This window comes from Seriola aureovittata, chromosome 18 (genome assembly GCF_021018895.1).
Source record: "Seriola aureovittata isolate HTS-2021-v1 ecotype China chromosome 18, ASM2101889v1, whole genome shotgun sequence".
NCBI classification, from domain to species: domain Eukaryota; kingdom Metazoa; phylum Chordata; class Actinopteri; order Carangiformes; family Carangidae; genus Seriola; species Seriola aureovittata.
The window spans coordinates 21219749-21245471 of record NC_079381.1 but is presented as its reverse complement, the minus strand read 5'-3'; the positions used below and the strand labels follow the sequence as shown (position 1 = coordinate 21245471).

The 25723-nt window shown below is 40.2% G+C and overlaps 2 protein-coding genes and 1 long non-coding RNA gene across 4 annotated transcripts in view; 2 read left to right on the top strand and 1 right to left on the bottom strand.

The window, feature by feature from the left end:
* jmy (junction mediating and regulatory protein, p53 cofactor) overlaps nucleotides 1–5103 on the top strand; it is a 27362-nt gene extending 22259 nt beyond the window's left edge. The window contains exon 10 of the mRNA XM_056403050.1: nucleotides 15–5103. Within this exon, the coding sequence (XP_056259025.1) occupies nucleotides 15–325 (311 nt within the window). The 3' untranslated portion in view covers nucleotides 326–5103. The remainder of the gene's footprint in view (nucleotides 1–14) is intronic.
* LOC130186206 (homer protein homolog 1-like) lies at nucleotides 4866–25723 on the bottom strand. 2 transcript variants are annotated; one of them, XM_056403053.1, is made up of 10 exons: nucleotides 24576–25723; nucleotides 14743–14899; nucleotides 13088–13219; nucleotides 12207–12299; nucleotides 11482–11535; nucleotides 9959–10101; nucleotides 8203–8362; nucleotides 7983–8093; nucleotides 7821–7901; nucleotides 4866–6724 (listed from the first exon to the last, which is right to left on the bottom strand). In XM_056403053.1, exons 1-10 carry the CDS (start codon nucleotides 24578–24580, stop codon nucleotides 6536–6538), a joined length of 1125 nt encoding a protein of 374 aa, XP_056259028.1. In that variant the 5' UTR covers nucleotides 24581–25723; the 3' UTR covers nucleotides 4866–6535. The 2 variants fall into 2 exon arrangements, with proteins under 2 accessions (XP_056259028.1, XP_056259027.1); XM_056403052.1 differs by lacking the exon at nucleotides 11482–11535.
* LOC130186207 (uncharacterized) lies at nucleotides 6737–11589 on the top strand. Its single transcript, XR_008830266.1, has 3 exons — nucleotides 6737–7531; nucleotides 11350–11409; nucleotides 11529–11589. It is a non-coding gene; the product is annotated as an uncharacterized LOC130186207 (long non-coding RNA).

Here is a 25723-nt window from a genome sequence, read left to right as displayed (position 1 = left end):
GTGTGTGTTTGCAGCGAGCTCCCCAATGGATGAAGTGCTGGCCTCTCTGAAACGGGGCAGTTTCCACCTGAGGAAGGCCGAGCTGCGAGTCCTGGCCCCCGACCCGGACGACGACAGCAACAACATCCTGGCTCAGATCAGGCAGGGCGTCCGGCTGAGGAAGGTCCGGACCCGGCCGGAGCAGCAGCGTCACGCCAAGAGCTTCCCGCACTCCGCCGACGCTCTGACCCGCAGCATCCACGAGGCTCTGAGGAGAATCAAAGAGGCTTCACCAGAATCCGAGTCTGAGGACGAAGGCCTGCCGTGCACTGACTGGGAAAACTAGTCGAGAAGAATTTTTTAAAAAACTTCAGCGGACAAGCCGGGGTCGAATCTCCTGGAGATTCCTCGGTGCAATTCATTGGTTGTTTTAGTTTTTTTTTTTATATCAGACAATGGCTCGGATTTTTTTCATACTTCTGCATGTTGTTTGTAAAGACGGACCACTAGTCTTTGTTTTTAATTTTATTTTTTTTTAATGTGGCATTCTTGTTGAGGATACAACCTCTAACCTCTCACATCGGAGCCGTTCTGTACTGTAGCTCGCTGTGATGGGTTTGTTTCAGGAAGTGAGTGTTTAGTTTTTACGTTTCTCTCACTCTTAGTGACACAGGAAGAATTCAGACTGTCTCTACTGAACACAATCTGTACACTCTCTATATTTCATTTCATAAAGATGAATGCAGGACACTTCCTGCTTACTTAAAGGAATAATTTGATACTTTGGGAAATGCAATTACTGAATGTGGCTTCATATTTTGCATATAGAAATAAAAAAAATAAGCATATTTCCCAAAATGTTGAACTATTCCTTTCATTTTCTACTTGGAGTTGTGGAGCTGCCACAGGATTTAGAGTTGCACAGTTTGGATTTTGGCTCATTTTCATCCTCTGGTGGAAGGAAAACCAAAACCAGCATTGACTTGTACATTTGGAGAATCAGCCATTCATGTTTTAGCATTTTCACTTTACAAACAATGAATAGATACGAATAGAAACAGATGTATGTAAAGGAAAATATGATGTAACAAGAGGAAAGATATTTAAAAAAAAAAAAAAAGAAAAAAATCATATCGTCTAGTTGAGAGGTTTTCAGACTGTGAGGCCTCCACATGGAGAAACTGAAGGGGCCACAGTTAACATCAGAAATCGCTCCTCCTTCTCCGAGCCAGATCTGAACTCACAGTTTACCGTGCTGTAGCTGATAGAACTGCAGAGTATAGATGAGAAAGTTCATGTTAGGATGTGATCCAAATAAACCTCTTACCTCCAGCCCACACAGGATCACACTGAGGCTCGGCCCAGCTGGATCAGAAACACAAAGTAAACTTAAATATTTGCTCATTCTGTGAGTTTATAAGAAGCTGGGAGCTTTACTTTAACTTCGTGAGGAGCAGCCTGAAGACAGACGCTGTATTTCCAGAGATAAAGATATAAACCAACAGTGGGAACCTTAGCATGAAAACAGCTGTAGTTCTTCATATAAAACCTTACCCGTTGACTTGTGCATCTTCTGCTTTTCATCTTCTAAAGATGCCGTTAACACCAGGTCAGTATTTTGAGTAAATATATAAAACATTTATATTTCAGAGCCTATTGAAATATAAGTGATTACTTGAATCTAGATTTCTCTGATGGGCTGTTTTTACTGTCACTTTCTGAATTGAAAAAATGGGCAAATGGATAAACAGTAATATGACCTCTGATCAATACTGAGCTCCACTGTTAAATTAGACCCAATTAGACCCAGTAACACATGACAAACGGTGGTCATGAACATTTTTTTTCCCCCCAGATATTATGATTAGAGCTCTAATGATTACTTAAATTGATCGAGGGAAGAGTGATCTGCAATTATTTTAATAATCGATTTATTAAGTTGTTTTTTCAAGCAAAGACTCAGATTCTTTTCTGGTCGCAGCTTCTCAAAAGCAACGATTTGCTGCTTTTTTTCTGTTTTATAACATTGAAACTAAATATTATGTATCATAATATAATACAGTTTTTTGGTTGGTCTGACATTAACTTGGGCTTTAGGAAATTGACGGGCAATTTTCTCTATTTTATAAACAAAATCAATCAATTAATTGAAAAAATCTGTCACAAGATCTTTAACAAATAAAGAGGAAGTGGGGAAATGTTTACGATTTACAAATACCCCTATTTAGTGTTTAACAGCAGCTTCCTCACTCTTTAAAAGGCTTTAAACACATATAAACAGATGTGCAGCAGTGTGGACTCATGATAAAGGGACGTTTTTACATGCAGCACATTGACGCCTGTTTGTTCAGCTGAAAACTTTACTGCCCTCTGCTGGTGACAGACGCAGCTCCTGCTCTACACGCCTGACAACATTTGGGTCATATTTGATGTTTGTTTATTTTTTTTATTTACCCGAGTCTCTCTCTCTTCTCTCTCTCTCTCTCTCTCTCTTTATGTTTCCACTGCCTTGTTTTTGTTTTCCTTAATGAAGTTGTTGTTTTGAGTTTGTCGTGTACGTGTGATTTTATACCTTATGATGTATGAACAGTGTCAAACCCGTCTGTAACTGAAAAACTAAACTCACATTCTCCTGTATTTAATAAGTCATGCACCGAATATCACGGCTTCATTTAAAGGAACAGTTCAACATTTGGAGAAATTTAAACATTTTTTCTCTTTGTCGATGAGAAGCTCAGCATTAAGACTGGAAACAGGAAGTCTCAGTCAGTCTCCAAATAATAACGGATTTCAGCTCTATTGCCAATGCAAATTAATTTATTATACTTAATTAACTTGCTTTATTTTAATGGGTGTAACTGTAAATAGTGTCCCTATAGTGTATTTACATTTAGATAGGGTCGCAAATTGTCATAGCTGTTCACCAAATTTACCCTGGAACAGAAAGAGTCACAAATATTATCAGATGTGGACGGATCTGACTCTCTCCTATTTGTTTGATCTTTTACACATCACTATTGAAGCCCATTTCTGTCCGAAAAATGTTTAACTTTTTATCTCATAATTTTGATTTACCACAATTTATCATGATTTATGTTCTTTTCTGATGCAAATCTTTTATACATTGTTGATCCTGATTAAAACATTAGAATTTTACTTTCCACACTCAGGTAAAACCACAACTTGTTGGTTTTGTACAGATTAGATACAACATGTTAATTACTGATCTTTACAGATGCTGGTAGGTGGATTTCGTTACCAGGCAAGTTGTTTCCCTCTGTTTCCAGTCTTAATGCTATGCTAAGCTAACAGGCTGCTAGTGGTATTGATCTTCTCATCCAGCTCCACATAAAGGTGAAAAAGTTTATTTCTCTTAATGTTAAACTTGCTGAAAACAGAGTTACAGCTATCAAACAAATAAACTGCTGCCTAGTTAAAATCGCCATGACACTGAACAATTTCTCACGCAGTGCGACACATTCCTGTGATTTGTCTGTAAAACACAGATGTTTACTGATATTAAACATTTTTTTAGATCAGGTGTAACTGTAACCTTGGCAACAGATATTTGACTTTGCTCAGTAACTCCCTCCCTTCTCTCAGTCTTTTTCTATTTGGCTTTCATGTGTTTTTTTTAACCTCTTTGTTTGTTTAACATTTGTAGAATTCAAATTGTGACTCGTAGATTTTCCCTCCTCCCTGAACATGACACTAGTTTGACCTGTGACCTTTATGACCTTATGCATGTGACCGGTTTGAGGACGAACCCATCACAACGTAAGTGCAATAATGAAGATGACAAAGTCATTTTATGAATTATACTGTAAGAAAATGTAAATCATGGAAAATATATCCGCATGCCTAAATGTATTGAAGTATTTATTGAAACTTCATATTTTAAAGAATTTTTAAAGCATACAAATGTAAATGTACTTTATAAGGTTTTTTTTTTGTCACTTTCTGTTTCCTATCATGACATTCCTCTCTGCTTTCTATATCCTACTTATTATATATATTTTTTGTCCTTTCAAAATAAAAATAAGCACCAAAATGTCTTTTAATGTTATTTCATTAAATCCCACAGGTCATGTCAGTTTTCAGGATTTCGCAGAACACAAGTTACATTTTACTTTACCACTATTTTATTTAGCATTTATAAACTTTTAATAGTTTTTATACAAGTTAGTTCCGACCAAGTAATTTGACTGGATCAGAGGCATTCCATGATAAGAATATAACGGCGCCGGGACTTTTAACTACATGTATCACTCCGCTCCACAGGCGTTTCATTAGCCGTTATACAACAGTTAGTTCCGACCAAGTAATTTGACTGGATCAGAGGCATTCCATGATAAGAATATAACGGCGCCGGGACTTTTAACTACATGTATCACTCCGCTTCACAGGTGTTCCATTAACCGTTAATCGGCGTTACATTAACGGCCGTTATCTAGCTTAGATTGTAACAAACCTTTAAAAGATTAAAATATTTCCAGAAATAACATTTGAGTTAAACGATGTCTGGTCGTCAGAAGAGGATGAAGGAGAGAAGACTGGATACTTCAGCCCACACCAGAGGTACCGTGTAGCCTGGACATTTTGCTAAGCTAATCTCATAATGTACCTACACTTGACACAACATGGCACCACTGTTATTTGGCAATATTGCATTTGATTTTCTGTTTAACACAAGCTGCGATATTATCAAAATACATCATCATGTCAGCTGTCTGTCATATCATTTGATAAATTCTCTTGTTAAGATATTGTATTGTTCAGCAAACTTCGACAACATTGTTTTGAACAAATCACTACCAAAGACTGATTTTGTAATGATGGAAATGTAATAACCAATGATTGTGAAAGAACGACACAGGACGACTCGATTTTCTCGTTTGTTTTTCTTTTACTATAAACTCAAAATTACAATTTGTGTCTTTAAGCATGTGGTATACTCAACATTTAAAAGTCTTATTCAAATGTTTTTTTTTTTTTTTTTTTGTCCCTTTCGAGCTGTAATATTCTTAACGAGATAAAGTCACCGCTAAAATCATTCAAGTCTCCCAAATGTACCCGAACCAACAAGCCCTTAAATAGTGTTCTTCAGGTGTTCGTACTCTGTTCCTCTCAACGTCGCTCAATTTTTGGCAATAGTAAATCCCACAAAAAAAAAAGGAAAAAAGAAAAGTACCGCTAGTTAGCTACCGTTGATGCATCTCTGTACCAAAGGCAACATCAGCAAAAAAATTCAAATCTGTACAGGAAAACATTTGGCAAAAGAAAAAAATTAATTCTTTGCAAATCCACCCCTTCGATCTCCGGATGAATTTTCCACTTCCTGTGATAAATAGATCAAAAATATTGCCAGTTTTTCCAAAAAAATAAAACAAAAAACAGAACGTAATTCAACACCCACGTACCAGACGATAAAAAAGATTAAGTGAAAACGAGATGTAAATAAAGATCTTTGCTTTTGTACAACGTTCATCATAATTAATCTTTAGTTATTTTAGTAATAAATTAACAAAAAAAAGAAAAAGGATTAAATCATTGCACTTCAAGTCGCAACAGAAACAATAAGGGAAAGAAAAGAAGATCATCTGATTCACCCACACACACAAACTCCATTTTTACAAGTGCACTATGAGTTTGTTATAGTAGTATTCTTTAAAAAAAGGATATAGAAAGAAAGACTATTGAATAAAATCCCGCCTCGCTTGTGGTCTATCCAAGATAGAGGAGTAAAATTACCTGAAAGTGAGAGTGGAAAGTGTTTATTTACCCTCTGATGCTCCCTTTTTGTATTGCTCATATATTGTATAAGAATATAAGACATACTATCGTCCTCCTCCGCCTTTTTTTTTTGTTTGGCAGTCCAACGGTGGATTTCTGTCACAGGAGGAAACACTCGCAGTCATCTCTTCACCATATTCGACCCTCCAGAGTTCAAATAACAAAAAAAAAAAAAGTGTAAGAAAAGCTGGAGTCTGTCTCATCGGACTCTTAGCTGTTCATTTGGCTGACGATGAGAAAAGTGAGGAACAGAATAAAAGAAGACGGGAACAATCGCAAGCTCCAGGTGACGACAAAATGCACCAAAGCGAAGCTCAAAAAGTCTCAAGAAGCAAAAAGCAAACAGAAAACTTTAACGTCTGCTCAAACAGAATTATGTTCAAGAGACAAAAAAATTAATAAAAACAGATTAATTCAGAGTTTGTGTCGTCAGAGAGTCAAGAATAATCCAGAGTGGAGCGGAGGGAAGGCATGGCCCAAGCAAAGCCCTCTTCACTTGGCTGATTGTAAACGATGTGGACGTAGCAAAATGTGTGAACCGTTAATGCATAAAGTTGTGTGTAAACATCTTTTACACGTATCGTATACATGTGGAGGAAAAAGGAAAAAAAAAAAAAAAGAGAGAGAGAATTCAAGTTGTTTTACATGTCGGTGAGTGTGAGTGCCAACATGCAGGTGGTGTCTTCTTTAGAGTTGCTCTCTGAGCACTGGCCGCTGCTGTGTTGGTGGCGTAGGTGTTGTAGGTGGAGGTGTGTTTGTCTCTCTAGCTACCCTCGATGAGTTTGGTCAGCGTGTCCCGCAGCTCGGTCAGCTCGAAGATCTTGCTGTCCAGCAGCTCCAGCAGGGAGCGCAGACTCTTGCGAAAGGCTTCTCTCTCCAGCTGGCTGCTCTCCAGACGCTGCTCCAGGTCGCTCAGCTGGGCCTCCAGAGTCTCGTTCCTCGACTCCGTGTCCTGAGGGAAAATTGTGAAGACACAATGAAATTAAAGACGGACCTTGTTGCTACTACTAGTTGTTACATACACTGGCTTCAGAAAGTATTCACACCCCTTCACTTTTTCGACTTTATTGTAGATTTAACTACAGATATCCCTCAACAACCCTAAAGAAAGTTTTGCATATTTATTAAAAATCAAAAACTTAAGTCTCTCATTTACAACAATGACGCCACAGTCAAAGTCACTGAGTCACATTTTTCCCCAACTCCTGAACTTTGAACTCTGAACCACATTAAATGCTCATGGTGACTTCAGTGACTTCTCTGGTTGCACAATGCAAAGTGACTACCTGAGCGCACCTGTTCTTGGTGCATGCTGTTTGTTGATGTCCATAAGTGTTGGTGCTATGTGTGTCCTTGTATGTGTGTTCATGTATAGCCTGGCTGCAATCAATTTCCCTGTAGGGGACAATAAAGATACTTTGAACTTTGAATCTTCAGGATTTTATGCTCTACACTAATTGTATGAATAAGCAGGTGTTAGGTGTTCCTAATAAACTGGTCTATATATATATTGAGTTTGATTCAGCAACGTGTAGTTGCGCTTGTGCGTACGGCTGTTTGACGTAAGATAAAATGGTGAAAATTTCCATAATAAAGCATACACTTAAACTGATATTAGTTTTTTTCCGTGGGTATTTTTTTCTAAAGTGACTAAAATACTTTTTTTTCTTGTTCCCGTCCACAGCGGCTCATCACTCAGCTTCGGTGCCAGTGCTCCTGCTGCCTCTCTAAACTGGGAGCTGATCTGAATCTACTGCAGGTGAACATGAACTATCCCTTTAAGATGGTCTACTTCTTGTTTCTGTGTGTGTGCATGTGTTTATGTGTAAGTTGGGTTTTGAGCATTGATTTAAGTGTGGTTTTTACATCCATATGAAAAATCTGCCATTAAAATAACATTCAAGAAACATATAAATATCTTTAATGACTGTAGTAATGTTAATATTGGATTTTATTTACACTGTGCTGCTGGACTCGGTGACAGTTTGTGGACACTGAATGCAGCATTTAGCAACAACATGTACCTGTAAGTTCAGAGCTTCACTCACCTGTAACTTCTGTGTCAGGGAGTCTTTCTGAGACTGAAACTCACTGGCACTCTCCACCTCTGCTTTAAGTCTCTCCAACTCCTGGAAGTCATTTTTAAAAAGAGTCAATATTAAGGTCAAATAAGATGCGTATGTCTAAGAGCTCACAGTTCACTGACACACCTCCTCTTTGGCCTTCAAAGCCAACTCCAGCTCCTCTATCGTTTGGTTAAGTTCTGTCTTTTGAGATTTGATCACCGTTGTTTGACCGCTCACACACTCCAGCTCCGTCACCTGGAAGACAAAAATAAATCTTCATCACGACACGGTGAAAAAATAACTTCAAACAAACCAGACATGTTCTTTAAAGTCTGACTTTTTTCTACTTTGGAGTGTTTTATACCCGTTTGTGTAGCCTCTCCGCCTCCTCCTGATAGGCCGCCAGCTGCTGTTTCCACTGTTTGACGTTAGCTGTGGACTCGAGCAGAGCCGCTGTCAGTTTGGCGTTGTTCCCTTTAAGAGCCGCCAGCTCTGCCTCCCAGTGCTTATTGATGCTGGATGAACTGGAGAGATGTGAAAAGGAGACAAAGGCGACAGACTGTCAGCAGTGCTCCAACTAACATTGATTTTCATTATCGATTAATCAGTTCATCTGACGAATCGTTTGGTCTGTAAAACGTCACGAGATGGTGAAAAATGTCACAACAACAACGAACTGAAATCTATTCTAAAAATCCCAAGACTGAAAGAAGTGTGTGTGTGTGCGTGTGTGCGTGCGTGTGTGTGCAGGTGGTTCGGTTTGAGCTGCAGGATGGGTAAATGTCTGCTTTGTGGAAATCAAGTTATTATAACATGCACAAAAAGATTATTTTAAGTTAAAAACAAACAGTTTTAATAAGTTTAATAATTAACGGTTGTCTGCCTCAGCCACTCAGACTAGTTTCAGGTTACATCCCTGTTTATACAGAGTCACATAAGATACTGTATGAATCATCTGTGTGAAATTTTGTCATCATTTCTGTGTCTTGAGTAATGGCTAATAAGTGTTTTGTGAGGTCACACTGACCTTGACCTTTGACCTTTAGCCACCAAAATCTAATCAGTTACTCTTTGAGTCCAGGTGAACGTTTTTACCAAATTTAAAGAAATTCCCCCAAGGTGTTACGGAGACATTGCCTCCACAAGGCCAAAACCCCCTTTTTGTGAGGTCACCGTGACCTTTGACCCCCCCAAAATCGAATCAGTTTATTCAGGAGTACTAGTGAATTTGTGCCAAATCTGAAGAAGTTAAGTCAAGGCGTTACTGAGATATCTGGAGACATACGGACGGACCAGCCAGGTTCGTCATTTTTTAGTGTCCCCTGGAAACACTTCCGCCGTTGTGTGAGCGTTTGCAGTATTTTATGAAGTTGTCTGTGTTTTGTCTGTTTGCATGTGTTTTCCTAAGTCACAGCGCGTTGAGCTCTCAGGGCAACTGTAGAAAAATATATCAGAAAATGTTTTTACTATTCAACCTCTGACACTTCACACGTTTATATAAAAAAAAAAAAAACAACAGTTGCTCACTTGTTGAACGTAGAACAAATTTAAGAATAAATGTATCTGACAGACACATAATGAACAGCTGTAACCTACAATGTGAAGCACTATAAAGAACATGACTTAATAAACGTTAAGTTTCTTTAAAGTACGTTTTTCTGCTGCATTAAAATCCCCTGCAGCACAGCCGACGCCTCAGAGTGGGATGAGCCGTCGTGGAGCGCAGAACTATCTCCATTCATTTCAGTGGTGTATAATTAATAGGAAGCACGCGTGTAGTGTTTTAATGTAATGCTTTAATGCTGTCCAGAGGCCTGGGGGACAGATTAATAATGAATGAATGAATCGACATATTCAACAGGAGCTGCGGCGCTCTCTGCTGCGCTGTGCCAATTTCATTTTAAATCAGCTCGAGAGAGACGCCGACGGACATGTCACACTCTGGTTTACACTGCTCAGTGTGATCATGTCATCATCAGGATGTGTGAACAATTAAAAAGCAATTTAATATTTAACAAAAGGGAATCTGAAAGAATTGAATCAGTCAAGCCTTGACTCCAACAACTGTAACAAGAGAGAGATATATTTGTCGATGTTTAACACTCCTGGCTGCGGTTTACCTGTGTGAGTAGGGCAGTGCATTCTGGGAAGGCTCTGCTCTGGCTTCTGTGTGTTGAGGTGTGTCTGGTGTGACTCTCTCATCGTCTGTACCGTTGATGCTCTCTGAGGTCAAAGGTGACTGCAGGTCACCCGGAGCTGACTCCTGATTTGACACAGTGATGAAGTAAAAACATCATCATCATCATCATCATCATCATCATCATCAACAGTCTGAGGCAGCGTGCTCATTCACTGTCATGCTGAGAACCCCAGGAGAATGAGATGAGTCTGTTGAATATCGAGTCAGCAGCCAGCTAGCTTAGCTTAGCATAAAGACTGGAAACGGAGGGAAAGTGCTAGCCTGGCTCTGTTCATAGGTACCAAACTCTTCCTACCAGTACCTCTAAAGTTCACTAATGAACACGTTAAATCTCAGTTTATTTCTGTAGCACTTTTCAGATATGGAATACATAACACTGCTGGCTTCACTCATCTGTTAAAATAACATCTCTTTGTCAGTCATGTTTATCTTTTATGTAAATGTTCTATACTAAAGAGCCACAATGCTTGCACATTATGTGGCACCTGGTGCAGAAGATGAGACAAACAGCTTCAGCAGTATTAATATTACTGAGCTTCAGAGGTGCTGGTAGGAACATTTGGTTACCTTTGGACAGCCAGGCTAGCTGCCCCCCCCCTGTTTCCAGTGCTAAACTAAGCTACGCTACAGACATGAGAGTGGTGTCGATCTTCTCATTTAAAATCTCTGCAACAAAGAGAATAAGCGTCTTTCCCAAAAATCAAATTAGTCCTTTAATCTTGGGTTTTCAGGCACAACATGTGACAGTGTTAATGACTCCATGCGCTCAAAAATTAACAGGGTTTTCTGCTGAAATGCAGCAAGAGTCGCTCTGAATTATGAGCCTACTGTTAAGACTCCTCATGTTTACTGGACACAAAAACTTTTCCTTCTTGAAGTTTTTGCTGTTTGTTGTTTTTTTTAGTTTTACTGCTAAAAGAAAAGCTTCTGCACAAACACTTTAAAACCATGACAAAAAAATATTCTAAATACCCTGTGCCCCTTTTTTTATTCATCTGTAATAATAGTTGTCACTCGTGATTGGCAGCTGCTCAAACATCTCTAATTATATCCGACTGTCATTTTCTGAGAGCATGAAAGGAGAAGTGGAGGGTTGTCGTCAGTGGGAGGTTTCAGGAGAAGGGGGGGGCGGGGGGTTCCTCTGGTTAATCTGACATCAGGATGACAGACGAGGTAGTTAAAGACTGATGACAGGGAGGTCCCCGAAAAGAAAGACCAGCTGATTATACCAAAACAATGACAATAGGTGATGAGCCCGGGCTGTCAGATCCATCACTGTGCTCTCACATTTCAATCCTTAATGTCCCACAGAAGAAACGCTGCAGGGGAGACACCAGAGGGGAGTGGTGGAGCTTCTATCATTGACTGAAGGTAAGACTGGGGAAGAAGGGGGGGGGGCACTGGATCAGAGTCATGAAAAAGATTCTTTCCGCTTCTTTTTACCTTCTTTTTACCAGGTTTGTTGACTGACAACTCGTTCCTTTTTACAGCGCCACCCTGAGGAGGAAGCGTTAGAGCAAAGCAGGTGAAACAAGCCACAAGGTGTTTGCTCAGAGGCTGCAACAGCATCATGTGAGTGAAACATTAAACAACCTGTACGTTGAGCTAAAGGAGCTGTCGCACATGAATACGTTCATTTCTCATCTGTTTCGAATGAGCAGTGATTCACACAGGCTGGCAGGTCTCTTTGCTGATGTCTGGAGGCTCGTTTACTACCTTTATTAACATATTAACATTAAATTCATGTAGATATGAAATGGGAAACTTGAGCAAGCGTAACACACGTTAGTCAGGTTAGCATGGATTACATGTTGGATTGACACTTGTCCAGTAAAAACCAAAGATATTCCATTAATCAAATATCTCTAAGTGCCGAATGGTGAGAATATAGATGAGTTTCTGAGGCGGATGCTCTGACCAGGTGATCACTGATCACGTTGTTTCAATTATGATATCACAAACACGTGCAGATTCTCCTTTTAAGGTCCCGTATAGCTGATCAATTTATCGAACACTTTTTTAAATCCTGTGATATCCTGAATCTTGTGCATCTTCGATCGTTTGTAAACTTGAAACCCACCGACAACATGATGTAGAAGTTCTTCTTCACTTCTTTAAAGAGTGTAAAAAGTGTGCGAGGATATGATGGTGGTGAAGGTGTTTGTTACCTGAGAGGGAGTGCTGGTGAGCTCCATCTTCTCCTGAGACTTCTCCTTTGCTAACCGTGCTGCCTCCTTGAACTCAGCAAACTTATCTGCAAACTAAAAGTAACAGGAGCAACTAAAATCATACAGGCCCAAACATAATAATATAAACCATTAGTGTCATGGTTACACATTAGTGGTTTTCGCTCTGCTACAAGTTTTGGCTCCTACACTGAACTCATCCTCTGTTACAGCTGTAATTCTTGTGAGACTGTTTTCTTTCTGGTTCATTTCTGCAGTGAAGGCGTTTTGAACAAACTCATTTTCAGTCATGAATTCACTGAGCCTTCAGAAACTCCTGCAGGTTTAACTGCACTAAAGAATTAGAATTAGAAAGCCTTTATTGTCAGTGTAATATACAAGGAAATTAGGAGCGCTGTTCCTCAATTGGTGCGTAGTAACAAAAAGACGCAGATAATTTCTAAAAGAAATAAAGACAAATAATAATAAAAAAAGAAAATATATAGAAAACATTTAGATAAGAGTTGAATTATGTTGCACAATATAAACTCTTTCAGGGCTGATTGACATGGACTGAAACAATTGCTAGCCCAGCAGCATGAAGGCTACAAACAACCCATAATTAAACACTCTGTGCAGAAGACAGTGTCACATTGGGGCTCTCTCCATTCAACAACAATATCTGATGTGAACATGTAATTGTCTTGTCCTCAAATATAAGACCACTCCCACTTTTTCAAACCTAATTTCTAGAAAAAACAATATCGTCTTACATTCAAGCCCACACAGAAAGACGGCTGGGACATTAACTCAAAAATGGCCTTTTGAAAAATCATAAACACTGACATTAGAATTATTATCTAAGGGGTTTCCTGTGCTCTCACCTTGACCAGGTGACCTTCGGACGAGAAGCCGAGGCCGTACACGGTGTTCGCCCGGCTGTCGGCCCACTGCCCAAACTTCTGTGAAGTCTTGGTGAATGTCATGTTGGGGGTGATGGTGCTGTTGATAATGGCCTGTGGAGGAGAAAACACATGACTGAGCCACAGAGTCATTTCAAACTCAAAGGTAAAATTAAATATATCAGTTACAGCTGTGGCGACGGCTGCTTGGGGCTACAGCAGCTGGATGTCTGATATCTACTGGGACTAGTGTGGGTGTGGGAGTGTGGGTGGGCGGGTGTGTGTGTGTGTGTGTGTGTGTGTGTGGGTTTGTAGTCCTACTGTTTGGTAACAGGAAGTGGTCAATGAGGAGTCCGGTAGAATGTGATATAATTGATCAGTGTGGGAGGGGGAGAGGCGACCACTGAAATGCAGCTGATGTTGTTTGCTTTTTACACCTCCCTCTTGCTTTTTAGTTTATTACTGAATACTTTTACTTTGGCAATGCTTTATATTATCGATCCATAAATTCACATTTATTCCCCGAAGACGTTTCCTGGAAAGAACTGTATAATTTTGCAGTAATTACAGGTAAAATACAGAGTGAGCAGTTGGTTCACTTCCTGTTGTTTCTAAATGCTTAGCCAGCACAACTTTGAGACTTTTATTCAGAGGATAGCAGGTGAACTAGTTTTTAATAATAAATGAGTGAGTAATAAATATTCAACGGGGTTTAAAGGGAGCAATTTCTTTAATGGAAATTCATCTGGAAGTATCGACTAATTGAACTAACTAAAGAACTTTTTTCCTGTAAACTACACTGCAGTCAATCTACTTTCCAGGAAACTTTAAACAAACCCACAAAACGTAGCGTCACTAAATATTCTAACAACGCAACAAGAAAAAAAATCTGTCTTCGGTTGAAAGCAGCACAACTGATAGACACAAGATGAGGATGAACAAGCAGACATTGTTCTGTTTTAAGGGTCAAAACTTTCAGGGAACACATTTGAAAAGACATTTCAAAAGTTTTCTCGCTGGTGGAAATTGGAAAGCAACACAATCAGACAGATTTCTCTTTGTGTGGCATCTGCCTCTGTGTTTGTTTTCTTCTTCTCTGCTGAGAGGACTTATTGTTGTCTGGATGGTAATGTCCTCCAGCACCAGCCCACCCAATCTCTGCTATTTCCAGCTGAACACAGCACCGCTAACTTGCTGCTTCAACAACAGACACACAGTCACCCGGAGAGGCCCTTACATAACCATGCTAACTCCACCCCTGCACCTCTCTCAAGACTAAAATAATCACTGCCACATAGATATGACAGGCAGACCGCCCCTTCACCGCCTCAGCACTGAGAGGCCAGGCTGAGGCGGACAAGTCAGACGAGCTAAGTGTGGAGGTGGGATGAATTGACAAAAACAAATGTTTCTGATGATTAGATAAAACTTTATCGATCCCCATGAGGTAAACTCAGAAGATTTTATCATTTACCAGCGATGCAGACTTGAAAATGAGGAAGAGACATTTAGGTTTTATTAAAATATGACATTTCGAGTCAAAAATACAAGACAGTTTCTAGAGAAAATTGAGCTCTTATCAGCCGTGTGAAATGTGACATTCACATGTTGGGTGAGTGCTGGACTTGCACACACACCTTAGATCCATCCAGACTGATGATTCGATATACATTCCTGGTGCTGTCAAAGAAGTAGGAGACTGTGACAGCATGTTTACTCGTGGGAACCCAGTTCTTCTTGGTGTTTGGGTCGATCTGGAAGACGTGGGCCCGTGTACTGAAGATGGGCTGCTCTCTGCAGAGAGAGGGAGAGAGAGGCAGAAACAGATGGGGAAAGGAAGCAGAGATGGAACAATCGGTGTCTTTAACTCTGTGGTCAAGCTGTCTGAAATATGCAGCATGTAACTAAAAACACTGGCCTGTGAGGAGGAGAAACAGGCTTTGGTTACACCAACATGGATAAAACAACAGACAGCTAAGTTTAGAGCGTCACCACTGCACCAACAGACAAAGCAAAAGTATGTTTGAAACACCCTATATTCTAGGATGTAATGTTACTGTTGAGCAAGAATCATGAAAGACCACCTGCTGAGCTGGGATCATTATTCATGTTAACAAAACACAAAAACAGATGCAACTAAACAGTTTCAGAACTGAAAGAAGAGACAAGGCTGTGCTCCAATGTTTGGACCTCATACGTGCAGACAGTATGACAGTGAAGGACACGACGGGTAACATAGCCACCTATCGACAACGTTATTTTATGACTAAAAGGAACGTTTCAGTGCAGATTGTAATATCTTGATTCTCACAAAGTAGACATTTTATACATCATACAAAAGTGCAAATCAGAATTTATCACCCAACCGTAGTTCAAGCAGAAATACAGTAAATAAAGATATAACAAAAGACAAAAACACATGGCAACACAAACACTCTGTGAGACACTAACCAAAGTGTTGGGTAAATTAAAACTTCAACTTAATGATGCCACTGAACTAGAATTCACCCTGAGAGAGGCGTGAATGTCTGCATCAAATTTCACAGCAATCCATCCAATTAATGTTGAGACGTTTCACTAAAGACCAAAAATGTCAACCTCATGCTGGTGTCAGGGATCCTCTGGGGAACATGTATTTCTCTACAACACTGTGTGACAATCGTAGTGAGCCGATCAAGCAACCTACTCACATTGCTGTTCCTACAGCTCCACCACTAACACAGCTAAAACACACAAAAGCCAATGTGTGGATAAAGCTCCACATCAAATATCCAACACTGTTCTGCAGAGGAAAGGAGAAGCGAAAGTATTGAGGGACTTGATTAATCAGAGGAAGGTGAGAGACACAGTTTCCCAGATCCTAGCACATCCATAATTCACTCTCCTGCTGTGTCGTTGCACTTCCACTGACTGGAGTTCACACCGAGAACAAGTGTGCTTATGAACGAATGTAGACATAAGTGTTAAACACATGCACACAGTCTCCCTCTTCACTTGTCACGTTGTTAAGTGGCACACAAGGCCAGATAAACATATTCTGTTCTCTTTGTATCTGCGAAAAATAAAACTAAAGTAAAGACTGCCGGGTGCAAAATCTAGTAAAGCTGCAAATATTAAAGAAAGCTCCATATTATAGACCTGTTGCAATGTTCCTCTGCAGAGTTATTAAAAGTGATTTATGCTCAAAATAATGTCATACAAACAATCACAATGCTGAGATTTAAGCGACCTAAATGATATTCACTCTCAAAAACCCAGCTGCGTCTAAAACCAGGGAGTTGAAAAGAATAGCTGTAAAACAGTTAAGAAAAAAAGGCTTGAATAAGAAATGCAGCATGTAACCTGGATGCAGAAAAGGCAGAGGAGGGAGAGACAGACAGAGACGGAGATGGGGGCGTCGTTCTTGAAACCTACTGCTGCGTGTGGGCGGTTGAGATAAAATCAGGGAGGAATTATGTATTTTTAAAAACAGGGTATATATGCTAATTTGTTTCTACTTCTAAAATAACAAGAGCTGAACAAAGCCCACACAGACGTGGACAACTGTCATCTCCCCGTGAACGCAGCGACTCAGAGATGATGAAGGGCCTGTTCATCGGCGGCAAAGGTTTAGAGGTTGACACAACTCACAGCAAAGACTCTCGATCGCTTTCTATTCGATGCTGCCGCAGTTGCTGAGCAACTTGCATGACAGAGCGAAGATTAGACTGATTAACAAACAGCAGGCCGATTGATTGGAGCGAACAAGATCATGTGGGTTCAGATCGATACTGTGCACAGAGTTGGTACACTTCCATGTTTGTTTGGCAGGTGAAGCTGTGGAGCCGCTGCCAGTGTTTGGGTGTCTCTCACGATACTTTCACACCTGTCAGGGAGGCAGCTCAGAGGGACCTGCTGCAATGATGTTGGCTAAAAGTGGCAAGGTGTTACAGTATGTTTGAGGCTGTGTGGGTGTGGGGGTGTGTGTGTGTCAGACTTCACCCTGACGTAGAGAGGGTGAAGTGAGGCGACGATAACAAAGGTGACCTGGAAGCACCTGTTCCAACATACAGAGATCAGCAGGCTCTGGACAAACATTAGTATGGATGAAAAGCTCCCAGGGTCTTGGTTTAAAAGTGAAACGAGCCATAAATATCTGGTTGTGTGTCTGAATGCTCATGGAAACCCACAGAAACTCGGAGCAGATTTTTGCCTGAAGATGTACTGTCTGTTTGGAAATGTCCCAATTTGCCATTTTCCTTCAGAATATTAAAGCGTAAGACTGATGCATGAGCAAGTCGTCTTCTCCAGCTCACAACAAGGACAGATTTAAAAAACAAAAAAACAAAAACCATGTAAAATTGTTGGAATAATTATCAAGTTTTGCAACATAAATGGACAATTACAGTTGTGTTACTTTAAATAGAAGAATATACACAGATTAAGATGCAACTTTCTCATCTAAATGCTTTGAGCTGAAAACAAACCAGAAAGAATCATTGCATCGACTTATTTTGAAAGTACTTTCAGTTTGACTGGCTAAAAAAAAAAAAAAAAATCTAATGCAGACAAGGTTGTCTATAAATGTTAATACCTATATCTGACACAGGTATCAAAATGCAAAAATGGGCATCCAGAATGCAAAGCGTGATCTCTTCCCGTCCAGTGCTGCGTCGACTCATAGATAACTGAGATCCTCTTTCACACACCTCTGTCACTCTGCGCTAAAGGACAAAAATAAACAAGACGGCTCTTGATCCTACAACAGACAGCAGCTACAGTCATCCTGTAATTAGTCAATAAGCTGCTACAGTCAGATAAAAGATTATATTATGTTGCCGAGCAGTAAAACCGGCTCTTTATCTTGATGTAAACCCGGTCCTAAGACCCTCTATCAGCCAGTCTTCCAGGGAACCAGATTTGATTGCTTTGGCTGGGAGCAGAGTGTCCCGGGTCTCCTCCGGGACACGGCGATGGTTCCCCCTCTCTCTGGGAACCTCTCGTCACGTCTCAGTGTGTTAATTAAGTCGGCAGATGTTATTTAAAGATAGACACAGTTAATCAGAGAGATGGAGGCGCTGTGAGGGTGTGTACATGGGATTCACACCGGCAGCTCGCTGGTGGAGATTGTAAGAATATACTGTACTATAAATATTAATATGCATGTTAAATATGTAGGATATTTATGTAGTGCAGTCCACAGGCGAGTATTTTCAGACCAAGAAAGGAGAAGTGATGAAAATAAAGTTTTAGGTAACTGCATTTGACTTTAATTTAGTACAAGTCACTGATGATCATTTGCTGACAGGAAACTTTCCCCTTTATCAGGACGTGTTCAGGACAAGTTCATTTGAATGGTAATTATGCAGTTTACAGTGATAACGGTGACAAATTTACCATCCAAATTCTTAGTAATCTTTGAAACAATGGGTCCTTGATTTCAGACAAAAGAAGCCTCTCATTTCATTCCCAATTGTCTGTGGTGCATCTATATAGAGGAACGGCGTGTGGAAACAAATCGCCGACACTGTTGTTGTGTCTGGAGACGGCGTGTACGTCAGATAACAACTGTCTAGTCGGAGCACAGTGTGTAAAATTAGATGCTCAACGCAACAGACGCCCATAAATACTGATTCACAAGTGGCAAACGACTTTGTGTTTGTACATGTGAAAGTATGATCCGTGAGGCTAAAGCTGCACGCCCCAGGCACAAAGTCACCAGCTGATCCGTGTGGAAGACACGGAAATAAAGATACAGCATCGCTCTAGTTTTGCAGCGTAGAGCTAGGAAGAGAGATACAGCCCAACAATAGATATATCAGTATTTGGAGGTTTAAAAGAACTGTAACATTATAATTGACAGGTAGTTGTTTTTTTTAACATTAAAGTTATTATAAGTTACTTTTCCACATTAAAATGTCAAAAAAAAAAAAACTAGACCCTTAATATTTTTTTTGAGTTGTGTTCTTACATTATCCCAAATCTTTCCATCAATTCTCAAACATATAGAAGTAGTTTGATTTGGTCGCCTGTCGAAGACGTGATATCCCCTCTGTGCATGTGTCAGCGCTGTGGCTGCCTGCCAGAAGCTCAAATTTGACATTTATCCAGTTTTAAGCCACATTTTTAAGATACACTTTTTACACCTTGGTAGTTTTCAACTATGTATTTTAACCAGATGAAGGATTTTAGTCATCGGACATCTGGATCTGAAGTTAACAGAGAAAAAAGCAGAGCAAATGTTAGACAGCTCAGCTCCCAGCTGCTCAGAGACATTCTGTGTCAGCCCAACTGTGTCGGTGAATCACTGATTTTTAAAGTGAAACAGCTTTATTCGTTGTTTCTACCAGTTTTAATCCCCTGGTCTGTTTGTTATAGAGAGGAGGAAACCTCTGTGGATAATTCGGCTGCCGGTAAAAACCTCCTGAACCACCGACACTGAAGGAATCCAAACTGGGAGAAGCTGACAGCAATTGTGGTAAAGTGGTGAACTCCCATGATCCCTATTTCACAACATTACCCGATTCTGTCTTTTGTTTGATTGTTTTGATTGAGAGACTCAAGTGGCAGAAGTTACATACTGTGCACAAAACAATCTTGATACAGATCATTGTGACCAAGATACAATCAGACCAGGATGTTATACAACCTGTGTGACGGACAAACTATGTAACTGTGACGCTGTTTCTAAAGGATTGAAGAAGAGAGTGAATTCAGCCAACTGCTGGTTTTAGTGAATGCTGCTTCAACATTGCTTTGAATGGAGAAGATGAAAGAAATTGATCAGATTCAGATGCTTGTCTAGATTCAGTCTCCAACTTCAATTAGTCTGGTAAATAACATGTACTGTTGCTGTTTAACACAGTGTTCAAGTGTCAATTACCCATGGTTTTAAAAGGAGGTTGGAGAGGTTGCCCTGATCAAATTGTAGTGGGTCATTTTATATTTCATGGTGTCATTAGTCCAACAGCGTGGCCTAGATCAAAATCTGCCCCTGTGGTGTGTGTCTCAACGAGAGTGTGTGGTGATTGTTAGCCCATAATCCCTTTTCACAATGAAACGTACTGTGGCATTCAAGTCTCAATGACAAGTGCTTGGACAGAGGAATCCGACCGCAGATGTTATCAAATCAGCAGTTCTCCACTTACAACCGACAGATATAGTCACACAAACACAGATACCAGTGTTTGCATGGTGGCATACAAAGACGTGCACTGTAACATGTTCAGATTAGCCTCTAATTGCATACAGTGTGATCTTTATCAGGACCTATTTACAGGGGCAAATCAGTCGCCCAGGACACTGAGCCTTGTTGATGCATGACACATTTACCCTGAGACCTCAGATTCACCAGACTGCTGGAAATCGTTACGAGCAGGCAGATGGTAAACGTCATAAACTGAGTCCTTATTAATTTATATTGTGGTCATAGATCCCATTTGAGGTATTGGCTGCAACCAACGATTCATTTCACTGTTGATTATGTGAGAACTTTTTCCTTGATTTATTCCTTAATCACTTTGGTCTATTAAACATCATAAAACAGTGAAAAATATCCAATACAATTCCCAGACGCTCATGGCAGCGTCTCAATGTTTAGTTTTATCCGACCAACAGATCAAAACCCAAAAAATGTTCAGTTCATAATGATGAAAAACAGAAAAGCAGAGAATCCTCACATGATGCATTCATCTGAAACGATACATTATCACAGCAGTTGCTAATTCAGTTTCTGTCGATCAGATAATGGATTAATTGACTGATTGTTTTAATTTCTACTGTTAAGACGATGATGCCTCTGGTGGCATCATCTGTTGTCGAAGTGTCTTTATTTTAACGCTGTAATATCTTTTGCCACTGAGCAAAGTGTCACCTCGGGATCACGAGTCTCTGACGATACATTCATTTGTTTTTCAACATTTATTAATATATGTATGGAACAATCTGAACTCATTTAAAAGAAACTTTTTTCTGGCAAGTGTAAGTGGATTTTTGGGTGATAATATTTGCCACATGAGTTTCGTGGCTCAGCTATTAAACTAAAATGACAATTTTATGATGAAATGTCTGCTCTCTAGGTTGGAGATGGCTGTGATTTTACCATAAGAGCCCCTGGTGTGTAATATAATGTCTAGCAATTCAGAATTTAATATCATATTTTATAACCCAGCTTTTATCCAACTGTTAATTACAAGCTCTTCTTGTTTGCAAATATTCATTTTTTCTTGCTTAATATATTATATTAAGGCTGCAACTAATGATTATTTTTGCTAGTGATCAATATCATTTGGTCTATAAAATATTAGAAAACTGAATGTTTATATGTAATAACTAATTTTGTCCCTCCTGATTTTCCATCATGCTTTCTTGATATGACTGTAAAAATGTGGAATTAAAATAGGTCATGAAAAGTCTTCAATTTAATTTGACACCTGCAGAAACCCTTTGTATATGAATCTTACTGCCAGTGTATGAGACTAATCAATACATTTACCTATCGTTTCAGGCCTACTTCTTACGCTTGGCCATATTAATGGATGTTTCCATTATAAAAGACTATACACTCATCAGCTACACAGCATATGAAGGAACATACAGCAGGAAAAATCTAAATAATCTGACTACAACAAGAGGAAACTCCCCATCTGTCAGAGCACTGACGGCTGCAAGCACAGGAAAAATAACCCTGCATTACTAACTTAGCTGCTGCCTGCGTCGTCATAGAAACAGCCCATGTGACTCAGGGCTGGTCATGAGCCGTGAACATCCTCCAACTCTGTCTCTCCCTGCCCATCCCACATGCTCTCTCGCCCAATCCGATCCCGGTATCCCTTGACGGTTAACCCACTCGCAGAGGGAGGCAGCGGGGTCTTGGCAAGGCAAAGACCTCCAGTCTAAAACACCCATATGCCATACACAGCACTCCGAGCTTTCAGAGGCAGAGAGGGGAAAAGCGAGTGTTCATATGATTATATCCCAAGACAATTTTGGTTAACAATTTTTTTTTTTTTTCTTACAATTTCTGCCTTTTGTCTTTTCTACCACGGCCCTCTCCTCTTAGTCTGAATGTAAAAAGTATATTCCTTTGCTTTTTCAAAATCACTTCTTCTTGACTTGGAACGGAAATGAAAGGAAGACAGAGACATTGAACAAGTTATGGAAAGAATTGGCACAACTGTAGATAATCACGAACCATCAGCTTAGAACATGTGAACTTTAAGTCACATTCTCTAACAAATGTCATCTGTCGTAAAGGAGCCTCAAAAGGTCTCTCACAGCTCATGTACCCATCACTTCATCACTAGCATCACAATTTAATGAACCTGAGATAAAGAAGTGTCCTGTCTTTTCACATCTACATTTGTAAATAAGATCAGATAGTCAAATGCATTGTACTTTTCCTGTTCCTTCTTGATGTGTTTTGGCGAGAGTTTTTATATGAAGAAATATTTAACATTTAACAGTGATACTTGCATGAATTATTTCAAAATAATAGCAATGATCTGTTTACTTCATTTTAAGAGCACTTCTCTGGAGAATATTAAATATTTTCAGGTTTTAGACCAAACAAGACATTTACTGAGGTCTCACTGGGCTCAAGGAAAATGTGAAGGACATGTTTCAGAGTTTTCTGATGTTTCATGGACCGAACAATTAATCACTAGATTAGTTTGTGATGAAAATAATCATAAGTTGTAACGTAGTCACTAACCATCTAACTCCAAACGTCACTGGTTCGAGTCCAGCTTTGTTGTCTCTACCTCTCACTCTCCACTCATTTCCTGTCATCTCTCCACTGTTACTATCAAATAAAAGTAAAAACATACCAGAAATAACACTTGCCCATTTACTGGGATATGAGTTTGGTATAAGATCTTGTTTATAAATGTATTCTATTTGAGTTCATTAATTTTAAGGATTTTATTTCATATTTATTGCCAGTTTTACTAGCCCTGTTGTTAATTGAATCACACTAAATCAGTCAGTTTAGAATGATATATGATAAAGAAACGCAGCAAATCCTTCTATTTGAATTAGAACATTTTTGGCATCGCAATGTGAAAACTTCAAATGTCTTGTTTTGTTCGACCAAAAGTCCATTAACCCCCAAAATATTTTTACAACGATATAAGTCAAAGAAAAGCAGCAAATCCTCTCTTTTGAGAAAATGAAATCTCCACTTTTTTGAATCGATTATCAAAATAATTGCCAATTATTTTTCTTACAATCAATCGGATCCATCCCTCAGTAAATTACTCAGATCTATATTTGGTGTTGTCAGCCAATAAAACAATGAACCGGTGTCAGGTGTCAGAATAAGACTTTTAACATGGGCTGTGTTCTCTCACTGTTGTGCGTAATGTGCTCACTAATAACTCCTGTCATCACACCTGAATTCCAGTGACAACAGTCAGTCACTACTGTCCGCCCAAAACATGTTTCTGTTTCCACTGAAAACACGCTGACTGGAAATCCATCTCTGACCTGCTGGTCTCACCAGTGAAGAAGAAAATACTGCCTGGACACAGTTTTGTTCCAAGTGCCAAGTTTCAGGAGGACAGCTTGTTTACAATCTTCCATTATACAAGAATAGAAGCTGCACTACTTGTCAGAACAGCCAAGCCTGTCTAGCTAATTACGGGGCAAGGGCACACATTGGACATGCTCCCTTTATGTGTCTGAGGAACCGACTGTTGACTGGATTATAACCATTGGCCTTGAGAATTACAGAGGATGTGCTTTACATGAGGAGGTAAGCAGCAGCGCCCCCCCCCCCCCCCCCCCGCACCATCCTCCAACCACAATATGACAACAAACCAATCACATGCCACATCATCTGCTTTCATCTGGAGTAAGAACTAGGTCGCTCTTGATCAGGAGAATCGCCATACATCATTCTGCGGGTCCAGCTACATGCATTACATTACATTACACAAGCCAAGTGGAGGAGCTACTGACTGATGCTGATTTAAAGAGGTTTATCTCTCTCTCTCTTTGGCAGCACAAAAGTAATTATAACACTCTTTTTATGAACTGTATCTCCTCGTGGGACAGTCAGAAATACTACAATGCATATGTCTTGCTTCCCAAACACAATTTTAATCATATTGTACCAAAAATATACACTGCTTTGACCTGTTCTCAGTCATCAACTCACCAACAGTAGCCTACTTCATTACAGCCTAATCTTTTGGCTTCTGTAATCTAAAATGTCAGTGTATGGCGGCTGTGAGCGGACATAATGATGGACAGCTGCTGCTATCAGTAGTCCAGTGTTGTATCTTAGGCAGTTAAGTCTAGGCATGTTTATGTACTGCCAAGGTGACAAGGGATGACAGGAGTACTTCATACACTTAGCAATAGGTGGCTAGCTTTGGTATCCTGCTGAAATCAGCTGCTCAAAAAAAACATACACCATAGAGTCAGTCCTACCCTGACATGTTGAGTGAAAATCACAGCTTCAAATTTCACTGTGCTGCAAGTTACATACCCCATTTTTGGTGAATTTAGTGGCTAAATTGGGTCGAAAATGCTCCTCTCGGTGGTCTCTTGAGGGCGGTGTGAACAGGCTGGAGGCTAGCTTCAGCTTTCTGATCCCCTCTCCCCTCCCCGAGTAGTAATAAGCCGCTCTGGTTGCTGTTGTGACTTCACGGCCGGCGGAGCCACGGTGCTGTTTTCAGTCCGACATGGCTTGGCTCGCTGTCGTCGTTGTTGTTGTTGTTGTTATGCCCTTGGGTACATTTTGGTGGGGGTGTTGGCTTGGTTTCATCCGAGCAAACGTGTCGGTGCATGCATGATGACCGAGAATGGCACGGCAGCTCTGTAGTTGCTACCGTTAGCTAGCTAAATAAAACTCCTCAGTTATACCCAAGCGAGGATTAACGACCTAAACTCCGGCTGACAGGACAGGCAGTGTGATTTACGGCCAAATCAAACTCGGATTGGTGAAGCTGCCCTTTTAAAGAAAATAAAAATGAAATAAAATAAATAGAAAAACAAAAGTTAAAATGTCAAAAGAGGCAAACGAAAGATAGCTTTAACGTTATCCATTCGTTGCTAACCTGCTGTCGGTTAACGGCTGCTGATGTGAGCTGTGAAATATGACCGGATAAAGACGGTAAATGTACAGATACTTATCCTCAACCGAAAGGGAGGGAAACCGTTAACATTCACCCGTCAATCTCAATAAACCGACTGTTCATAAATCCCAGTTTCCGCTGGTCGCTGGATCGTCTTCATCGTCCGCTGTGCCATCAATTTCTCTCCCTTCCGACCAAGACCGTCCAAGATTAGTGAGTTTACCAGCCGCAAAATAAGTCCTTTACAGCGGACATCTTTTTGCAGGAGAGGGCTTCATCTCCTCTGCTTCTGGAGAAAATGCAGAGAACAGTCGGTGCATGCTCCAGGCTCCGGCATCACATCCTCCAAACAGATTATCTACCGAAGGTTTACGTGCAAAATGTACGCCGGTTTCTCTCGGTCTTATTTCTCACTTGTAACGAAGCCTCAATTCGGATTCATGCGTTGTCTGAATATGCTGCGGATGCTGATGCTCCCTCGGCCGGCTCTTTCTCTCATTATCCCCAGCCTGTCTGGTCTCTGTCAGCCCCTCTCGGCTCTCATTCATCAGCTCCGTCC

Bases quoted from the DNA above. Each gene is read 5' to 3' on its own strand.
- LOC130186206 (XM_056403053.1), bottom strand. The intron at 13,220-14,742 runs GTGTGTGTGCAA...TCTCCTCCACAG, and splicing joins TCAGTCTGGATGGATCTAAG to GCCATTATCAACAGCACCAT. The intron at 7,902-7,982 runs GTGTGTCAGTGA...AATGACTTCCAG, and splicing joins CTTTGAAGGCCAAAGAGGAG to GAGTTGGAGAGACTTAAAGC.